The sequence below is a fragment of the Lipotes vexillifer genome, unplaced genomic scaffold, assembly GCF_000442215.2.
Source record: "Lipotes vexillifer unplaced genomic scaffold, Lipotes_vexillifer_v1.1 scaffold661, whole genome shotgun sequence".
Lineage (NCBI taxonomy): Eukaryota > Metazoa > Chordata > Mammalia > Artiodactyla > Lipotidae > Lipotes > Lipotes vexillifer.
The window spans coordinates 1,507,364-1,527,423 of record NW_006796183.1 but is presented as its reverse complement, the minus strand read 5'-3'; the positions used below and the strand labels follow the sequence as shown (position 1 = coordinate 1,527,423).

Here is a 20,060-nt window from a genome sequence, read left to right as displayed (position 1 = left end):
CGCAGGGTGGCCAAAAAAAAAAAAAAAGCGTGGTTCATTTAATAAACGTTGGCTGAGTGTCCACTAAATGTTGGGTGCTCTGATTAGCACTTAGGACACGGAGAAGAATGATATAATGCCTCGGTTAACAAGTGCAATGATTGAGTAAGAAAAGAAGAGGGCTTGGGCTTCCCTGGTGGTGCAGTGGTTACGAATCCGCCTGCCAATGCAGGGGGCACGGGTTCGAGCCCTGGTCTGGGAAGATCCCACATGCCGCGTAGCAACTAAACCCGTGCGCCACAACTACTGAGCCCTCGTGCCCTAGAACCTGTGCTCCGCAACAAGCGAAGCCACCGCAATGAGAAGCTCTCACACCGCAACGAAGAGTAGCCCCAGCTCTCTGCAACTAGAGAAAGCCCGCGCGCAGCAACGAAGACCCAATGCGGCCCAAAATAAATAAATAAATAAATAAAATTAAATTAAAAAAAGAAGAGGGCTGAACACAGAAATCTTAGAAACACTAATATTTAAAGGGTGGTAGGAAAGACCCTGCAACAGTGACTGAGAAACGGTGATGGGAGAAGGGAGAGAAGAGGAGAGATTTCTTTTTTACTTTTTAAAAAAAAATTTTTTTATTTATTTAGTTTTTTGGCTGCACCGGGTCTTAGTTGTGGCACATGGGATGTTCGTTGCAGCATGCGGGATCTTTAGTTGCTGCATGGGGGATCTTTTTAGTTGCAGCGTGTGGACTTCTTGGTTGTGGCAGGCAGACTCTTAGTTGCAGCATGGATACATGATCTAGTTCCCAGACCAGGGATCAGACCTGGGCCTCCTGCTTTGGGAGTGTGGAGTCTCAACCAATGGACCACCAGGGAAGTCCAGAGAGGAGAGCTTTAGAAAGGGCAGTGGTCAAGCAGGGCTGGGACTAGGGTGTGAGGCGAGTGACTCACTTGCTTCAGGTATTAATTTTTTTTTTTTTTTTGGCCGCGTGGCTTGTGGGATCTTAGTTCCCTGACCTGGGATTGACCCCGGGCCCTTGGCAGTGAAAGCGAGGAGTCCTAACCACTGGACTGTCAGGGAATTCCCTCAGGTATGAAATTTAAGGGGGCATCAAAATCTCAGTTACTAAATAATATTTCCTGCATTATTAAAAAAAGAAAAATAATATAAAAATACACAATGAATAAAATATCAAAGTTTTAAATAAAGCTAGGATCTGACACTGCCTCACTCACGTCACCCTTTGGTCGAGTGGAAAATGTCAAGTTAGTGACAACATTTTGGTGAGGTTAGTGTCATGAGTTATGGGGACAACGCCAGATTGTAGATCCTGATGTTTTTCAAAGCACCACTTGTGGACCACTGGCATCAGAGTCAACCCAGGGCTCTTTTGAAAACTAAAGAGTCCTGACATACAGATGGCCAAGAGGCACATGAAAAGATGCTCAACATCACTAATTATTAGAGAAATGCAAATCAAAACTACAATGAGGTATCACCTCACACTGGTCAGAATGGCCATCATCAAAAATCTACAGACAACAAATGCTGGAGAGAGTGTGGAGAAAAGGGAACCCACTTGCACTGTTGGTGGGAATATAAACTGATACAGCCACTATGGAGAACAGTATGGAGGTTCCTTATAAAACTAAAAACAGAACTACCATATGACCCAGCAATCCCACTACTGGGCGTATATATACCCTGAGAAAACCATAATTCAAAAGGACACAGGTACCCCAATGTTCATCGCAGCACTATTTACAATAGCCAGGACATGGAAACAATCTAAATGTCCAATGATAGATGAATGGATAAAGAAGATGTGGTACATATATACAATGGAATATTACTCAGCCATTAAAAAGGAACAAGATTGGGTCATTTGTAGAGATGTGGACGGACCTAGAGTCTGTCATACAGAGTGAAGTAAGTCAGAAAGAGAGAAACAAATACCGTATATTAATGCATATATGTGGAACCTAGAAAAATGGTACAGATGAACCTATTTGTAGGGCAGGAAGAGAGACATAGATATAGAGAACGGATATGAGGACACAGAGCGGGGAGGGTAGGGTGGGAAGAATTGGGAGATTAGGTTTGACATAAATACACTACCATGTGTAAAACAGATAGCTAGGGCTTCCCTGTTGGCACAACGGTTAAGAATCCGCCTGCCAATGCATGGGACATGGGTTCAAGCCCTGGTCCAGGAAAATCCCTCATGCTGCGGAGCAACAAAGCCAGTGTGCCACAATTACTGAGCCTGCGCTCTAGAGCCTACGAGCCACAACTACTGAGCCTGCGTGTCACAACTACTGAGCCCACACGCCTAGAGCCCGTGCTCCGCAGCAGAAGCCACCGCAAAGAGAAGTTTGCGCACCGCAATGAAGAGTAGCCCCACTCGCCACAACTAGAGAAAGCCCGTGCGCAGCAACCAAGACCTAATGCAGCCAAAACAAAACAAACAAACAAAAAACCCAGATAGCTAGTGGGAACCTGCTGTACAGCACAGGGAGCTCAGCTCAGTGCTCTGTGATGACATAAATGGGTGGGATGGGGGGGCTTGGGAGGGAGGTTCAAGAGGGAGGGGATATAGCTATACATATAGCTGATTCATTTCATTGTACAGCAGAAACTAACACAACACTGTAAAGCAATTTTATTCCAATAAAAAAAACAATAAAATAAATTAATTAATTAAAAAAAAGAAAAGAAAAATAAAGAGTCCAGGGACCCACCCTTACTCTACTAAACCAAAACCTGGTGGTGGGGTGGGGAGGCAGACTGGTTATCTGCATTTTTTTTTTTTCTTGCGTTATGCGGGCCTCTCACTGTCGTGGCCTCTCCCATTTGCGGAGCACAGGCTCCGGACGCGCAGGCTCAGCGGCCATGGCTCACGGGCCCAGCCGCTCCGCGGCATGTGGGATCCTCCCGAAACGGGGCACGAACCCGCGTCTCCTGCATCGGCAGGCGGACTCTCAAGCACTGCGCCACCAGGGAAGCCCGGTTATCTGCATTTTAAACCTCTTTTATGCACACTAATGTCTTGAGAATATTGGGGTTAACCTAGAGATGTATTCAGTGGATTCCCGCCGGACTGTGTTCAAGGCCTGAGTCTAATTAATAATTTTATCAATGATTAACTATAAGAAGAGATAGCTGTGTTTACCTAAGCCTTTAGTTCTGCTTAGCTTCAGAGTCTCTGGTTCATTCATTCCGTTGTTCAACAAACATGTATTAAGTACCCATTATGTGCCAGGCACGTGTTAGGTGTTAGAAATACAGAGAGGAGTAGAACAGATGTAATTCCTGCCCTTGTAGAGCTTACAATCCAGTGGGGGAAGAGAGATATTAAGCAGGTAATAACAAGATGTTATGACTATTAAAATAGAGGAAGTGCCATGAGTATATTTAACAGGGGAACCTAAGCTAGTCTGGGGCTCTGAAAAGGGCTTCCTGAGAAAGTGATGCTTGGATTGAGACCTGAATAATGGAGTAGAAATTAGTTAAATAAAGAGGAGGTTTAGGGGAGGGGAGAGGATTCAGGCAATGAGAAAAATACATAAGAAAAGGGTCTGAGATGAATACATGGAGTGCTACAGGCATACGGAGAAGGAATATCCTGAAATCCACCCACGACTCAAATTATCACCATCATGGGGACCAAATCTGTCTTCAGCCCCAAGTCTGCTTCTGGGGCTCCTGAGCACAGGCACCTCAAACACAACATGTCCCAAATCAAACTTATCTACCCCCAGACTCACTCCTTTCCTTGTATTCTCTTCCCACGTAATGATGTCCCATTCGCCTAGTTTCCCAAGCCAGAAATGTGAGAGTCTGTGGGAGACAAGTGGAGGTGGCAGCTGGGTTAACAGGTATGGAACTCAGATTCCAGAGAAATGTGGGTGGGGTACACAGCTGAGAGTCCTCAAACGGGAGTGGTGTTGACATCTTGACAGTAGCTAGATCACTTAGGGAAAAGCTGAGAGAAAGCAGAAAAGAGGGCTGTGGCTGGAGGCCGGCAAACACCAACATTTAAGGCATGGCTGAAGAGGAGGATGGACAGAAGGAAAGGAGAAAACCAAGAGAACTGGTATTAGAAACCACAGGAAGTGTGTGACAGTGTGTGTGTGTGTGTGTGTGAGTGTGTGAGTGTGTGTGTGTGTGTGTGTGTGTGTGGTGATATTGTCTATATGTGCTTCTTTTTGCTTTCCTTCTCTCTCTTTTTATTGAGGTAAAATTGACATAAACATTACATTAGTTTCAGGGAAGAATGTTTTGAGAAGTGGGAATGGTCGGCTGACAAATGCCACTGAGAGGTCCTGTATAAGGTCTGAGGATGTGGTCACTGGGTTTCACAATTAGAAAAGCACTGGTAACCTTGACAAGACCTGCGTCATGGAGTGGAGGGGACAGAAGTCAGGCTGCAGTGGGTGTAGGAGAAAGGGAGGCGGGGAAGGTCAACAGCCTTTTCAACAGGCTTCAGCACGAAGGGCAGAAGCAAGGTGGAATATAGGTTCCAGACAAGGATTGAATTAAAATCTTAAGGTGGAAGAGATTTGAGCATACATAAATGCTGATGAAAAAGCTGGTAATGAGGCAAAAGTGAAGGCTATAGGAGAGAACAAATAAAGTCCTTGGGGAGATGGGAAGGGATTCGAGCACAACACAGAGTATTAGTCCTAGACAAGGAACACCCACTTCAACTCTGATGGGAGCAAGAGAGGTTAGCAGTGAGAATGAGGATATATTTATAGATTGGGAAGACAGGATGTTGAGGGAGTTCTTGACTTCTGGGATGGTATTTTGATCACTAGATGTCCTGTTCTAAAATCTGAGAGAGAATCAGGAGAAGAGCTCCCTCGACTATCTTTGCTCCTTTTCTCTTTTGAAGATTGCCTATTTGTTTTCCTGTTCAGCAAAGGATACGTGAGTCTAAGCCAGGTGGTCAAGCGGACCAGGAACAAGCTGGCTCCCTGGGAAAACTCCTGTTCCAGCTCAGGGGCAGTCTTGCCTTGGTTGGTTTCAATGAAATTGTTGAGGATGTGACTCCTTGCGACTTTGCCAGCATTGTCCCAATCCTGTAAAAAACTCAAGAGCCGGCTAATTGCTGCCTGCTCCTTTATAGAAGTCATGATCAGTGGGTCCTCAAGTTGGCTACAGAGGAGGGAAAACAGACAAGTTACCAAAGTATTCAGAACCATGCAAGGCCTGTAGTTACTCTGTGAGTTTTGCTTTTCCAGCAATCATCTGGAGGCAGGGTGAGCCTCTGTCACCCTCATGGATGTAGTGACGTTCAAAATACACCTCTAGGACTGGTCACCTGCTACTTGAACAGGGAGAATCCAGCTGTGTTGTCATGGAATTAAGAATATACAATATAAATCTTTAGCTCTTTGGCTTCTCTGCTGGTGCCCGCAACTAAAAGGACCACAGGCTCCAGGTGATATGCAGATGCTGCCTAAAACCATGGCCTCTCTCAGCCCTCACCTAATACAACATCAGAGACTGAGCCTTTAGAGACCCAGGCCCCTCTTACGCCAATCAGCCAAAAAGGTAAAATTCTCCTTAATCTTGTACCTGTGGCCTTTAGACTCTCTCTCTTAAAAACAACTTTTAAACAAAGTTAGTGGGAAGGAAAAGTTCTAGTTCCATAGTTAGATTAATGGGCTGTGGTTTGTAGGAGTCTGTGTCCTTGGGAGAGTGTTTTCAGTGGGGGAGGGAAGGTTTAAAATAAACCCGCTTTCCAAAAATAGTTGTGATTGAAAGTGTTATTATCCATAACAAATGTTAGTGCTGATGGGAGAGAGGCATGTGTGATTCTTTTGTCTAACAGACAAGTGAAAGTCATACTTCACATTATCATGGGGTTTTCTGTGCTTTACAGAATATTTGTGAAACATTACTTGCAGGGCTACGATTGATATGGAGAAAACAGCTTGTGTGTAGGGGAGATGCGTATTTCAAGAAGACTGTTCAATGTGAAATTTACAGTCCCATAAAGTGCTTCTACATCTTTGCCACAGACATAGTTAAAAGGACTTTACAGCCTGAAACATCTTAAAATTGATTCTAAGTTAACGTTTCCTCACATGTATTTGAGATATTGATGGGGCCCAACTCTCAGAATTTTATCAGGAAGCAATTGAGGCATGCTAAGACAGACAGACATACACACCAACCTCCACTGCTCCCTGGAGGACACCGGGTATGTGCTCCCAGGAAGGGCGTCCACGTAGCCTCAGGGATAGAGCCAGCTACAATGTCCTGTCAGCCTTAACAGCCAGGTGAATAACTGTGGATCAACCGAAACACAAAAATGACCAAGACCCCTCATGGGATCAGGCATCAATCCTTGTGAATGACATTACAGCCCTAAGTCTGAGAATAACTTACAGAGGCCACGGCCACCTTTAACAGCCAAACTGGACTCAAGAAAATGGGGATGAGTGGCTATTCTAGACCCCAGGAAGGAGGGGTTGATACACCACCAACAGCAGGAAAGCAGCCTGTGCCCCTCCCCTGCCGTGGATGGACCGTTTCTAGGATCAAAACTCAAAGTGCTACCAGAGATGCACCCAACGATTCTAGAACACCAAGGGTGGGAAACTTTCAGCTGGATGCTCCATATTATGGCCCCTCGAGGTTTCCTTGGATCTGTCTTCCCCATCAGCTTTTTTTTTTTTTAAACAGGAAAAGAAAACTGACAAACGGCAGCTTTAAAGTCATAGTGATACAGCTGTAAGTCATACATATTTAGTAAAGCACTGTGCAAGGTGCTGAGGGAAGTGTGAAGAGGCGTACCGCACTGCCCTGGCCTGGTGGAGCTCCAAATCTCATAGTAGTGGGGAAGAACATGAGATTTAGAGTCAGACTGGGTTCAAGGCCCCACTGCCCACCTGACAAAGTAAAAGAGTAATAGTACCTGCCTCCCCCTTTTCCATCCTCCAGTCTCACTCCAGAGGCAACCACTTTCAACTCTTTTGGCTATCTCTTCTGGTGTTCTATTTGTCCAAATAATGAGTTTATACTACTTGCTGTGGGCTGAATTCAACAAATCCATATGTTCAAGCCCTAATCCCCAGTGCCTCAGAATGTGACTCTATTTAGAGATAGGGTCTTTAAAGAGGTAATTAAGTTAAAATGAAGTCATCAGGGTGGGCCCTAATCCAACATAACTGGTATCCTTATAAATGGAGATTAGGACACAGACACATAAAGAGGGAAGGCCATCTGAAGACACCAGAAGGCAGCCATCTGCAAGCAAAGGACAGAGGCCTCAGAAGAAACCATTCCTCTGACACCTTGATCTTGGACACCTTTATCAGAGGTACAGAACTGTGAGATAATAAATTTCTGTTGTTTAAGCCATCTGGTCTGTGCCACTTTGTCATGGCAGCCCTAGCAAACTAATACATTACTATTATTTGATTCGTCAATTTTAGGCACTATTTATTTCTAATTCTGAGGAATTAGCTCTCTTGCACCCTCTAACCCCCATTTTTCTCTCCTCATTCTCACAATATAGTTTTCCACAATTTATAGTTAAATCAATAGTTAGTGTTTACATTATTGACCAAGTAACACTGTTCATTCAAGCTGTAAACTACTATTACATTTTCCTTCTCTTACAAGTTGGTTTTACCTGGAGTTAATAATTGTTTCTTTTTTAAACTGTTTAATTTTCTAAGTACTAGAGCTGTTTTCTTCCAAATATTCCAAACACATAGCAATGATCTTTCTGAATGTTCAACCCCTAACTGATCAGTCCCATCTTCTCCCTGGAGAACTCTGTCCCAAGGACCTCTGTCTTTCTGCTCCAGTTTGGACTGGCTGCTTGCTAAGCTTGGCGTACAAATGTAGTCCTGGGATTTCCTTTTGCCTGTCTTCGCTATTGCCCTGTTTCCTGGATCCACCTCGTCCTCCTTGGTTTACTCTCTCATTTTGTTGAGTCACATTCTCCAGTAGCTTCCTAAGAAATGAATTTTTTTCTGTGTCCTTGAAAATCTGAAAGTATTCTGACCTCATGTCAGATTGGTTGGGTGTGTAATTCCAGGTTAGAACAAGCTTCCCCCTTGATTGAGCATCCCAGGGTTGCTTTTGAGAAATCTGACATCATTCTGATTTCTGTGCCTTTGTCTGTGGCTTGTTTTTTTCACTCTTGATGCTTTGAAAACCTTTTCTGAAATTGTATGATGATATGCCTTGGTGCAGGTCTTTTTCAGTTATTATACTAAGCCTTCCATCCTGTGTCCTTCAGTTTTTGAAAATTTCTTTAACAGGCAACAACTAGACTTTTCATTGAGAAACTCACAAATGTCAGTCAGTGGAGGGTTTTTTTCTTCTTTTTTCCCCACCTGGGGTTCTCAGGGCCTCTGGAGAAGAGTCTTCTACTTTCCCAGGGAGGATGAGAGGGTAGGGGTGCTAAGTGCCTGGCTGCTGGCATCCTGGGGTTGGGGTGGGGGAAGGACTAGGGCTGCCACCATGTAGTGTGTAAATCTTCCCTCCATCCCTCAGTTTTCCACCCTGCCCTTCAAACCCTGCCTGAAGTCCCTGAGTATGGAGGCCTCCAGAGTTCCTCCTTATGCAGCAAGAGAGTTTAGAGCAGTCGTTTGGCTTTTGAGAGCGGAGCTCTGGGGCTGCAGCAAAGTGCTCTGCACACAGACTCCAGCCAAGCCCCCATGTTTAGCCCTGTACCTCATTGCTGACCTTCTGGAGTAACTCGTGCTTCCAAGGCATTAAGCGTCTTGGAAATTAAACTGGGTGAACTGATTTGCTTCTTGTTGGTAATCTCCCCTGGTTGGCAGCTGGTTTGGAACTTCTTAGGATGTTTCAGGCCAGGTAACACTCCCCCACCTGCCTTCTACTTCCATATATCTGTTGACTTTCATCTGCTGTTGCTTCCTTCTCTGAGCTTTTGTAACTTAATACCTTTTATATTTCTTTAGTGTTAAGTCAGCAAGGTTTTGAGAGGTAGGGGGAAATACAGGGGGGTAGCCATGTTTAATCAAGAGACGACAGCCACATATTTATTTTAATCTCAACTTTTCTTCAAAATAAGATTTGATGATGATTGAAAAAAAAACCCCTAAAACCTAATAAGTACAGTTTTAAAAAGAATTAAAGAAAGAAAACTGGGAAAAGGGGAGAAACGTACCACTTTCAAGAGTTCATATTACATTTGTAGGCTTTATGACTCCCAAATCCATATTTTCAGCCTGGGCCTCCCTCCCAGGCTGAGAATATGATTAAATGACCACAGACGTCTTCCTTGGTAGGCTTCACACACTCTTCAAATCCATAAGTCCCAAACTGAATTCATCAATCCCTCACCCCTGCTCCTCTCCCTATGTGGGTCCTATTTCAGTGACTGTTACCACTCTCCTAGTCACTCAAGAGCTATGTTGATGTATTCCTCTCCCTTGCCCTCCTCATCCAATCTGCTGCCAGGTTCTGCCAATTATACCACCTAAATCTCCCTCAGATCAGTCTATTTAGCTTCATCTCCAGTGCCACTGTTGTAGTTTACCCCCATCCCTCACGTGGATCGCTGCAACAGCCTCCTAACTGATCTTTGGGTTTACCCCAACCTAATCTCCACAGTGATGCGACAGTCTTCTTTTTATATCATTAAAATAAAATGTGCTTTATTTTCTACACAATTTTTAAAGGATACACTCCATTTACAATTATTACAAAATATTGGATATATTCTCCAGGTAGTGATGTGAGATTCTTTAAAAAATGCAAATCGGGCATATTTCCCTGCTTAAAACTCTCCAGTTGTTCCCCATTACCCCTCTTCATTCAGGCCAAAGAACGTCTTCCATCTAAGTTTTGCTGCACCTTAAATATGAGTCTGTTCCTCCTACCCCGCCCCCCATGTCACTGCTTCCAGTAGGAAATAAGGGGAGGCTGCCAGCTTCCCCATGCTTCACACACCATTCTCTAAAGTTCTCATACTGCTGGGACTTCCCTGGTGGCGCAGTGGTTAAGAATCCGCCTGCCAAGGCCGGGGACACAGATTCGAGCCCTGGTCCGGGAAGATCCCACATGCCACGGAGCAACTAAGCCCGTGCGCCACAACTACTGAAGCCCACGCACCTAGAGCCCATGCTCCGCAACAAGAGAAGCCACCTCAATGAGAAGCCTGTGCACCTCAACGAAGAGTAGCCCCTGCTCGCCACAACTAGAGAAAGCCCGCGCACAGCAACGAAGACTCAACACAGCCAAAAATAAATAAATTCATAAAAAAATAATAAAGTCCTCGTACTGTTTCTCAATCATTTCTTTTCCTCTGAGGTCAGGCGTCCTGTCCTTCCCCGTCTCCCTTGCCCCAATGCTGATTTACTTGCCATACCCTCTTGCACCCAAGTCCTCCTGTTTACCCATGAGCTGCTAGGCAATTTCAGCATCAACCTGTTCCATCTTCGTAATTTTGGCTAGCATCGTCCCTGGCACATCATGTATATTCAACAAGTGTTATTTAAATTGACATCCAACACACTGTGCTCATAATGAGCATTTTAATTTCCTTAATCCCACACAGTAATTAATTAAACAGATGTCCTGGGTGCCACTCCTAGCCAAGCACTGGGACTGGCATTGGTCAACATAACAAATATATTTTTTGCCCTCAAGGTGTTTACAACCCTGAGAAAACCATAATTCAAAAAGAGTCATGTACCACAATGTTCATTGCAGCTCTATTTACAATAGCCAGGACATGGAAGCAACCTAAGTGTCCATCAACAGACGACAGGATAAAGAAGATGTGGCACATATATACTCAGCTGTAAAAAGAAACGAGTTATTTGTAGTGAGGTGGATGGACCTAGAGACTGTCACACAGAGTGAAGTAAGTCAGAAAGAGAAAAATAAATACTGTATGCTAACACATATATATATGTATGTAATCTAAAAAAAAGGTTCTGAACAACCTAGGGGCAGGACAGGAATAAAGACACAGATGTAGAGAATGGACTTGTGGACATGGGGAGGGGGAAGGGTAAGCGGGACGAAGTGAGAGAGTGGCATGGAGTGGCCAAATGTAAAACAGATAGCTAGTGGGAAGCAGCCACATAGCACAGGAAGATCAGCCCGGTGCTTTGTGACCACCTAGAGGGGTGGGATAGGGAGGGTGGGAGGGAGACGCAAGAGGGAGGAGATATGGGGATATATGTCTACGTATAGCTGATTCACTTTGTTATAAAGCAGAAACTAACACACCATTGTAAAGCAATTATACTCCAATAAAGATGTTAAAAAAAAAAAAAGGTACTTACAAACTGGTGGGGTAGAGAGAAAGGGAACCAGATGATTTTACTGAGAAGTGTAAAGTGCTCTCATGGGGATAAATCCCAGGGTCTGCTGGGGCTTGTAGGAGAGGCACAAAATCTGGACTCTGGTGACCTCCATCCAATCCAGCATCCACACTCATGGTCCACAGCCTAAACTTTGTGAATAGCCTGGGAAGTCTACAGTTCCGAGCTCCTTACCCTCCCACCTCTTCCATCTGTTCTCAGGAGATCTACTCTTGGGCTTCACAAAAAAGTTATAGGCCATTAGGCAAAACCATCCTGACAGTCTCTTCATTCTTCCCATGTTATTGTATCCATACCCATCCTTCTCTTTTCCTTCTTTACCCCTTTACCAGAGCTCTACACCCACCCATCCTGCCTCCTTAGAGCCCCCACTCCATCCACTACTCCCTCTTCCCCTTGATCCTCAACTGCTCTCTTTAATTAGGCATTTTTTCTTGTTAACTTACTTAATTCTTGCCTATCCTAAAACAAAAATAAGCAAAAATGAAAACAAAAACCACTTACCTCACCCTCTTGTCCCCCTGCAGTCACCTCTCTGGTTTTTGCCCTTCACAGAAAAGCTTCTTAAAAAGTCTACACACTCTTTTCTGATCCTCCACGGACCAGTCTCTCCTCAACCCACTGCAATTCTGCTTCTCTGCACCCCCCCTTCACTTGCTTGCACATTCAGCCATGTCTCTGATAACCTCCTAATTGTCCAGGTCAATGAGGACATCTTAGTCCTTTGTTTACTTGTTCTGTTGCTGCAACAACTAAAATCACTGACCATCCCTCCTGCTCAAAAGGCTTTCTTCCCTGATGCCTCTCCACGCTGACATCTTCTCTTGGACAGCCTGCATCCCTGGCTGCTGCCTCCTGCCATCCCATCTTTCAGTTTCCAGTGCCTGTCACATTGTACGTAAATTGTCTCAGACGTGACTAGGAGTCCCTCTGCCCCACTGCCAACCTTACTATCAGCAATTCCATTCAACATGAAAGTCAACAAATACTGAGAGACAAGTGTGTCCCATCCTTGGGTTAGGCCTCTAGGGATAATTGTGAGAACAAAACAGAGTTCCTTCCCTCAAGGGGTATGTAGTTTGGGGGTGGCACAGAGCCCTGTAAATAAACCATTTTAAGTCCAATAGTGTGGTAAGCGCTAGGATGGGGTAAGCACAGGATACTTTGGGAATGTGAGCGAGGGACACCTAACCCAGCCTTAGTTGGGGTGCGGGCTGTTATGGAAAATTTCCAGAGGAGATGCCATCCAGGCTGAAAGGCATCTGCAGCTAGCCAGGTGAAGAGGTGAGGAAGCTGTACTCCAGGTAGAGGGAATAAAATATACGGAGGCTCAGAAGCACGCGAGTGTAAGGTATATTTAAAGAATTGCGAGTGGAAGGCAGTGTGGCGTAGTGGTTAGGAACACAGACACTGGAGTTGGATGATCTTCCACCTCCCGGCTGTGTGACCTTATGCAAATTACTTAACCTCTCCAGGCTTCAGTTCTCTTACCTGAGAAGAGGGGATAATAATACCTCATAAGGTATTATGAGGTTTTATGACCCTCATAAGGGTCAACAAACTGCCTAACATATAGGAAACCCTCAATAAAGCTTAGTTCTTATTTTCATTGCTGAGATTGTTCAGAGTGGTTGGAGTACAGTATGAGGAGGGAAGCGGCAAGACACGGGGCTGGGAAAATGGGTGGAGGCCAGAGAACAAGGGGTCCTTGATGCTCTGCTGCAGGGTCAGCACTCGACCCTGAGGGCAACGTGAGGATTTTAAGTCAAGGGCTTTAAGTCAAGAGTGACAAGAAAAGACTTTGTTCTAGGAATAGCATCTTGACTCTATTGTAGAAAGGTGATCAGAAAGGGGCAAGACTGGAGGCAGGGCACCAGTTAGGAAGCTGTTCCCATAATCTCAGCAAAAGCTGCTGATAACACGAGGGTTGGAGAGAATTAGAAACGCCACATAGGAAGGGGCGACAGGACCTGGTGACTGTCTGACTGTGGAGGATGAAACGGGGAGGAATCAGGGAGGACGCCCAGATAACCTTGCTTCCTACTTCACAGAGAAAACAGGGCCCATCAGGAGCAACTCCCTTCTCTCCCTCCATTTTTTTGGGGGGGTTGTGCCACGTGGTTTGCGGGATCTCAGTTCCCCGACCAGGGATTGAACCCGGGCCACGGCAGTGATGAAAGCCTGGAATCCTAACCACTAGGCCACCAGGGAACTCCTTCTCCCTCTATTTTTTTTTTTAGCTATGTTGGGTCTTCGTTGCTGTGCGCGGGCTTCTCATTGCTGTGGCTTCTCTTGTTGCGGAGCAGTGGCTCTAGGCATGGGGGCTTCAGTAGTTGTGGCATGCAGGCTTCAGCAGTTGTGGCTCATGGGCTCTAGAGCGCAGGCTCAGTAGTTGTGGCGCATGGGCTTAGTTGCTCCGCGGCATGTGGGATCTTCCTGGACCAGGGCTTGAACCCGTGTCCCCTGCATTGGTGGGCGGATTCTTAACCACTGCGCCACCAGGGAAGTCCTCTCCCTCTATTCTTAACCTCACCACATGGGCACGCAGCCTTTCCGTGTGCGCTAGATTCTGCCCCTCTATCTTCAATCTCTCCATCTCCTCTGACTCCTCTTAAACTTGCTCAATCTCTGTCAACCCCAACAAATACATAAACAAAGCCTTTCCCTCAAGCTTCTACACTTCCTCCCTTCTTCACCCCCAAATTTCTCTTTCTGGCCTAGAGGATAAAGTCTGAGCTCGATGTGGCATACAAGATCCTTCAAAACTTGACCCCAGCCTAGCCTCATCTGCAGTCACTTCCACGTTGCAGCAGACACCAACTTCTCAACTCCCCAGGCCCTTCCAGGGCCCACTTGTATCTCAACCCTGCTCTGCCATCAGGAATGGCCAGCCTCCTTTTTGCCCTTTGGCTAATTCCCCAAGACAGCTAGGGGTTCTCAGGTCTGTGGTCCCACTTATGCCACCTCTTCTCCTGCTATGCTGTAAAACTTCACCGTCCCTCCCACTAGAGTGTGAGTTCCTCAAGGGCAGGGGTTGGTCCTCCCTGTCTCTATGACCCCAGGGCCTGCCTAATGCCTGGCACAAAACAGATGCTTAATAAATGCTCGCTGGTGAATGAGTAAAGAAATCAGCCAGCTCCCGTTTAGATGGTTATATCTGAATGTTCATGATATGTAGGTCCATAAAACTACCAACTTCCCAAAGCTGCCATGGGCAGAGTGGCAGAATCTCCATCCAAGAAAGCCAGTGCATAGTCTATGAGGCATTTTACAGCTGACAGGAAATAGCAATGTCAGCAGCGGTGTCATCTTTGGACACTAAGGACAGAGATTCAGTGCCATGAACGGTCAGTTAAATTGTAATTGGAGTGAACTGTTCCTCTGCAAACCATAATGTTCTTTAGCTGCAGCCAAATGGCATTCAAGAAGGAGAGAAAATTTTTTGAAATGTCAAAGAAATCATTTCCAATTTGGTGCTCACAACCAGAGACTCTAATGATCAGTGGAAATGAGAAGCAAACAAATTAGCACTAATGGATAATGGCTTTTGGAAAAGAGGATTTAATTTATAGGCAACTGATCATGGCATGCAGCATGCAGTAAAAGTCAGTTTCACCAGCTTGATCATAAGAACCAGAGCACACCCAGAATGCCAGAGAAAAATATACGTATGCCATCATGCTTATTGGAAACTCTCTGTAAATGGCAGCCAATTAAAATGGCCATTATTTTACCTTGGAGAGAAAATGGTCTGAAAAAAATCAAAGCACATGAAATTAAAAACTGGATTAGGAAGCTCGGTCCAAATTGGTTTGTTTGTGGCCTTCTAACCTTGGCAAGGTCTTCTGCAAGGACGACAAACCTACTTTGTCTTCAGCCCAGAGTGGACTCTTTGTTTTTAATTTCCTCTCCATCTTCAGAGGTGATTAATAAATCTGGACTCATCCATAAATCATTTCTACAGCAGCCAAACGGTTCTTCTTCGTGCCAGGAAACGAAAATCACAGAAATCTCAAAACCCTCAGCTCTTGTACTAAGCCAAAGGTCCTTAGCAACAAGTGAGAAGAGGTATTAAAAATCAGGGCTTCCCTGGTGGCGCAGTGGTTGAGAGTCCGCCTGCCAATGCAGGAGACACGGGTTCGTGCCCTGGTCTGGGAGGATCCCACATGCCGCGGAGCGGCTGGGCCCGTGAGCCATGGCTGCTGAGCCTGTGCGTCCAGAGCCTGTGCTCCGCAATGGGAGAGGCCACAACGGTGAGAGGCCCGCGTACCGCAAAAAAAAAAAAAAAAAAAAATCAAAAGGTCACTAGGTTTCGTTTCTAAATAAAATTTCTCAGAGGGCTCTTTTCCTCCTAAATCAAAAGACACATTTCTAAAAGCAAGAAGCCTCCAGGGCATGGGCTGCCAGCCTGGCTCCTTGTCCCCACATGGCCTCGGAGATAAGGCAGTCACTGTCTCCTGTTCCTGTGGGTTCCACCTGCACAATAGGACAGAGGCCTTCTCCCAACCCGACTCTTCACTCTCAGCTCCTCATTCAGAGAGAGAGGGAGAAGAGATAGAGACAGAGACAGAAACATTCTCCTTTCAACTTCAGGCCCAGCCAAAGAGGGTGTCCTGGCCTTTACTTCCACCTCAGGGCCAAATGCAACACAATTTGTCACTTTCTTCTCACAGAGGCCCTTCCTTCTGCTCCCCACTCATACCCTCTTCACAGACTCCATCTGCCCCATCTCTTCCCCACAGCCAGCCACCATCTCCATCCTGTTTCCATAGACCATTTTCCCCATCTCCTTCCTGCAAAACCTACTGCCATCACCAGCTTCCCAGACGTACCCTCATCCTCTACCCATGGACCCTCTTTTCCTCTCCCCAGACTCACTTCTGCCCCCAGCTCCACTCCACAGGCCTGGCTTCATGCCCTCCCCACAAAATGTAACTCTCTAGGTCAACCAGAGTCTCTCTGCTCACGTTCTCCTCACCCCTTCATTGCGCTATGCTTCATCTTCCTTGACCTGATTTCCTGTCCTTCCTTCCCTTCCCAACCTTCTTACTCTTCCCTGGAAAACTTTTGTTTCTGATCAGCAAAGTCTCCTCCACACTTAGCGGCTCCACACTCGCTCTGCCCACCTCCAGCCTGCCCCGGAAGCTGGCTCTTCCTCAGGGCGCCACTTCTGCATAGCCGACCCTGGAGGAAGCTGCTTATACTCTTAAACCCAAGGGATCTCAGGACTGGGAGAGGGGCTAATGTCTCCCCACCAAAGTCCAATTCAGTTCCTATTCTACCTGCTCTTTGTAAAAACCCTTGCTACTTTAGGGTCATGCCATTCAGCTGTATTGACCTTTGCCCCTCCTCTTGCTGTCATCTACAGACTCCAGAACAACCTGCTTTACTGGTACCTGGCTCACAAGCATCCTCTTCCCTTTTCCTTCCTCAGGTCCTGCCATCATCTGGGGGGATTTCAATGGCCATGTCAACATCTTGGCTGTCTTCTGTATTCCACTTTGGCCACCTGCTACCATGGCCATACCCTGGACCCTGTCATCACTTGAAACTACTCAAACTTCATTACTCCACTTTCTCATCATAACTCTCTCATTCAACTGTTTCCAAGACATGGGTTCTCTGACTTCATTGGGACCTCCAGCCCATAACACTTTTACTCTCTCTTATGCAGTTTAGGGTCTAAGATCCACCATCTCAACCACTCTTGCCAGGATCCTCAACTTCCTTGTCCTTTGCCCTTCCATTTCATCCACCTGATAAAATTCAAACCTGGATCAACTCAATTCACCTCTCTGCAGCCACCAGTAGATGGCTGAATATTGTTGGGGGAAAAATACATAGCACACAACCATGCAGACTGCTGCTGCTACAAAATAATGGTCACCAACCTCAATAGGGCTCTTAACTGCCCGGAAAGCTGTATGCTACCTCGGTCATCTTGCTCCCATTCTCCACTGCAGCTATTTCAATCCTTCTCTGCTGGTCTCAAATCTTGCAAATCATCTCCAATCCCTTTCTCCCTGGCTGATACCATGTCCCTATTCCACAGAAAAAATAGGAACCACCATACAAGAGTTCTCTCAAGTTCCTGCCACCAAATCTACTAATGTACTAATCTCACATGCCTCCTTTCTGTCACAGTGCAAATGTCCCTCTAAGTGAACTTCTCCACTAATGTTTTGGATCCCCTACTCAGGAGTCCCCAACCCCCGGGCCGTGGACCGGTAGCTGTCCATGGCCTGTTAGGAACCGGGCCGCACAGCAGGAGGTGAGCGGCGGGCAAGGGAGCGAATCTTCATCTGCTGCTCCCATCGCTCCCCACCGCTCGCGTTACCGCCTGAACCATCCCCTCCTCTGCCCCATCCGTGGAAAAACTGTCTTCCACCAAACCGGTCCCTGAGGCCAAAAAGGTTGGGGACTGCTGCCCTACCTTATTCTTTTTCTGGGGGTGCCACTCTCTGTTATCTCTTTTTTCCTATAATATTATCTTTTTCTCTTTGCTGGATCCATGCCAACAGCATTTCTCCCATCTGAATAAAAACCTGCCTCTCCTTCCAGCTATTTTCTTCTCTCTTTTTGCCTCTTAAAGAGCCAAACTTCTTAAAAGTGTAGTCTTCACTTCCTCACCTTCCCACCCACTTCTCAACTCACTGTAATTCGACCTCAGCTCCCACCACTCCACTGAAACTGCCTTTACAGCCACTTCCTTGTTTCTAAAGCCAGTGGATTTTTTTTAGACCTTATTTTACTTGATTAGTCATCAGCCTTCAACACTTTCCTCCCCTGGTTTCTGGGAAACCATGTTCTACTACTGATTAATTAACCACTGTGGACACTTCATCTCAATTACCTTTGCAGAACCTCAAATGTAGGCGCTTCTCAGGGCTCTGTCCTAGGCCCTCTTCTCTTCTTACTCTACACATACTCCCTGGGCAAGCCCAACAAATCAATCCACTCATGTGGCTGCCATATAAGGCACAACAGACTGCACATTTTAATTTCCAGTTTAGACTTATCTTGCAGACTCCAGTCAGGCATACTCAACTGCCTCTTGGACACCTCCACTTGGATGTCCCACTGGCACCTCAAACTCACCATGCCCAGAACTGACCCTCTCCTAAGAACTCTCCTTTCTGTTTGCCCAAGGCAGGAATTTAGAAGTCATTCTTCATTTTTCCTACTTACCCCATGTCCAACCAGTCACCAAGTCCAGTTCTTTTAAACTCCTAAGTGTCTAAGGAATCCAACCCTTTTCTTCAATCCTGTTACCTCTCCATGTTTCAGGCCACCATAATCCTTCCCCATTACTAAAACAACTTCCAAAACTGGTCTCCCTCCTTCTCCCAGTCCCCAATCCATTCTCTTCATTGATCTTTCTAAAACACAAATCTGATTGTTACTCTTCCACTTAAAGCCCTGCAGCCTCCCCATTGTCCTTAGGATAAAGTCTAAGCTCTTGGGCTCACTGGTGTAAACTGCATTGGAAATTTTTTCCATCAGTATGATCTACCCATAAGTTCAGAGCTGAGCGTGGTATCAAAGACCCTCCAGAATCTGGGCCTACCTGTTCCTCCAAGGTTGCTCTCCCATTAGTCTCTCCTCTGGCCAGGAAATGCTCATAATTCCTGGCACCGACCCCTCACTTTCCTCTCTTTTTATAAATTTATTTATTTATTTTTGCCTGCGTTGGGCCTTTGTTGCTGCACGTGGGCTTTCTCTAGCTGTGGCAAGCGGGGGTTACTCTTCGTTGCAGTGAGTGGGCTTCTCATTGGGTGGCTTCTCTTGTTGTGGAGCACAGGCTCTAGGCACGCGGGCTTCAGTAGTTGTGGCTCACAAGCTCTAGAGCGCAGGCTCAGTAGTTGTGGCTCATGGGCTTTGTTGCTCTGCGGCATGTGGCATCTTCCCCGACCAGGGCTCGAACCCGTGTCCCCTGCATTGGCAGGCGGATTCTTAACCACTGTGCCACCAGGGAAGCCCTCACTTTTCTCTCTTTGAGCCCTGTAAGGTCTCATGTCTCCACAAGTCTTTCAAAGCCCAGCTCAAGAGCCATCATCACTGCCATAAATGCCCCTTCTAATTCTGAGCTCCTAAAATCTTTAGGGCCTACTCTTCTTGTAGTACTTATCCCTTGCACAGTATTGCAGTTGGCTCATGCATGATTTCTCTCCCTCTCCTTTTAAGACTTACGGAAGTCGGAGCCAAAAACTTAATCCTCACTAGTGTCCACCTATGTAACAGGTGGTCAGTAAATATTTTTTAAGCGCGTGGATAAATTTAAGAAAACTGTACCCCCTAGCCCCTTTATGTCCCGCACGAACAGGGCATTCTCTAAAGTATTTGCTAGAAAATAGCACCTCCTTTGCATCCTACCCATCTCACCAGTCAGAATATTCCTCGACCAGCTGGGTGGAGGATGGGCTGGCACGCATTCTTGTGGTCGTTTTGTACGGTTTTCTACCTCCAGCCCTCGGAGCTGCGGCTGGTAGAGGATAGTAGAGATAGCTAGATGACGTAAGTCAAAGGGCACTGCTGTCCACCCGGTACGATAAGACACGGTTTAGGAAGGAAGACACTCCCCAACCCCAGAACACAGCAACTCTCCCACAGACCCTCTTACCTACACAGGAGGGTGGGGACTCTTCCTGACCGGCGTCTTGGCTGGCCAATACCTGACCGAGTCAGCCAATGGCTGAGGGCCAGGGATAGAGCGGGGCGGGGCATGGTTGCTAGGGCCGAGCTAGCAGGGTGCTG

General features: G+C 46.3%; 1 protein-coding gene across 1 annotated transcript in view; it reads right to left on the bottom strand.

Annotated features, from left to right (window-relative positions):
- The window catches only part of ARMH1 (armadillo like helical domain containing 1), a gene marked incomplete at its 3' end in the record, with an annotated part of 48,279 nt that extends 28,372 nt beyond the window's left edge, over window positions 1-19,907 (bottom strand). Inside the window, exons 1-2 of the mRNA XM_007468280.1 lie at window positions 19,768-19,907; window positions 4,912-5,139 (exon numbers count right to left, since the gene is read on the bottom strand). Coding sequence (XP_007468342.1) covers window positions 4,912-5,117 — 206 coding nt within the window. The remainder of the gene's footprint in view (window positions 1-4,911; window positions 5,140-19,767) is intronic.
- Between the last annotated feature and the right edge of the window lie 153 nt (window positions 19,908-20,060).